The sequence below is a fragment of the Galeopterus variegatus genome, unplaced genomic scaffold, assembly GCF_000696425.1.
Source record: "Galeopterus variegatus unplaced genomic scaffold, G_variegatus-3.0.2 Scaffold9888, whole genome shotgun sequence".
NCBI classification, from domain to species: domain Eukaryota; kingdom Metazoa; phylum Chordata; class Mammalia; order Dermoptera; family Cynocephalidae; genus Galeopterus; species Galeopterus variegatus.
The window spans coordinates 66,931-67,946 of NW_007735999.1; the positions used below are offsets into that span (position 1 = coordinate 66,931).

A 1,016-nucleotide genomic window follows, 5' to 3' on the forward strand; every position below is an offset into this window, starting at 1 on the left:
TTTTTTTTTTTTTCGTCTTTTTCCGTGTCCGGCAACAGATCGCAACCCTCAGTGTTGCCCCCGTACTGGACCGGGGACCGGCAACGGGACCGCAACCCTCGGCGTTGCCCCCGCGCCTCGCTCAGCCAGTGAGCGGGAACCAGTCTGTATGTGGGATCCGAACCCTCGGGCGGGAGCGCCGCCGCGCTTCCCAAGCGGTGCACTATCCAGTGCGCCACCGGGCCAGCCCTTAACTGTGTCTTGACCATTTGAAATATAACCATGTGCATGTGTTAATCTGAAAAAAAGATTTTTTTTTTTTTGAATAAAGGACAAACATTAATCTCCAAATTGGAGACTTTAAAAAATGCCCATAACATCCCTAAAAGACATTTTTATATTGGGAACTAAAGAAATTAGTTATTCCCAGAAATTTATAAATGTTTTATTTCAGTTAAAAAGGAATACTTATAAGCCACAATATACTTTAGCAAATATACCTACAGGAATCCAAACACAGGTCCTTCAAATAGCAAAACCAATTTACCCTGAAACAATGTTGTAGTTGAGAGCAGGATGGTCTTTAGAGACAGGAGAAACAAGCGGCTCTGGTTGCCACTCTTCAATCAACTCTTCCTTTTCCTACAGGAAAAAAGAAGTTAAAATACAGCACATGCTAGTCACTTCCAGCGATATCTAAATTGTTTGTCGTAATGGATAAACCATAATAAATACATTGCTAGAAATACATGTCTAGCTTTTGAGGCTGGAATGAAAACAGAATCACTCTTGTGAATTTAACACCCTTGCCTCTTTCCTTATCACAAGGTAAAGGCTCTTTTCCATGTAGAGTTTTATGGGTAACTTGACAATTTAAGAAAATTTCATTTCTATGCTCAGATTTTTTTTGTCCTTAACACATAAAAGTTCAATTTGGGGTAGGGATGGGTGTGATTCTTTCCAACTCTGAATCTCCTTTATGAAGACCATAGGGAAAACTTTCCCTCAGGCTTCAAGAACAGTTATATTTTTCTTGA

The 1,016-nt window shown here is 40.5% G+C and overlaps 1 protein-coding gene across 1 annotated transcript in view; it reads right to left on the minus strand.

Moving 5' to 3' along the window:
* Positions 1 to 621, minus strand: part of SPTLC1 (serine palmitoyltransferase, long chain base subunit 1) — a gene marked incomplete at its 5' end in the record, with an annotated part of 66,881 nt that extends 66,260 nt beyond the window's left edge. The window contains one exon of the mRNA XM_008593944.1: positions 527 to 621. Within this exon, the coding sequence (XP_008592166.1) occupies positions 527 to 621 (95 nt within the window). The remainder of the gene's footprint in view (positions 1 to 526) is intronic.
* Between the last annotated feature and the right edge of the window lie 395 nt (positions 622 to 1,016).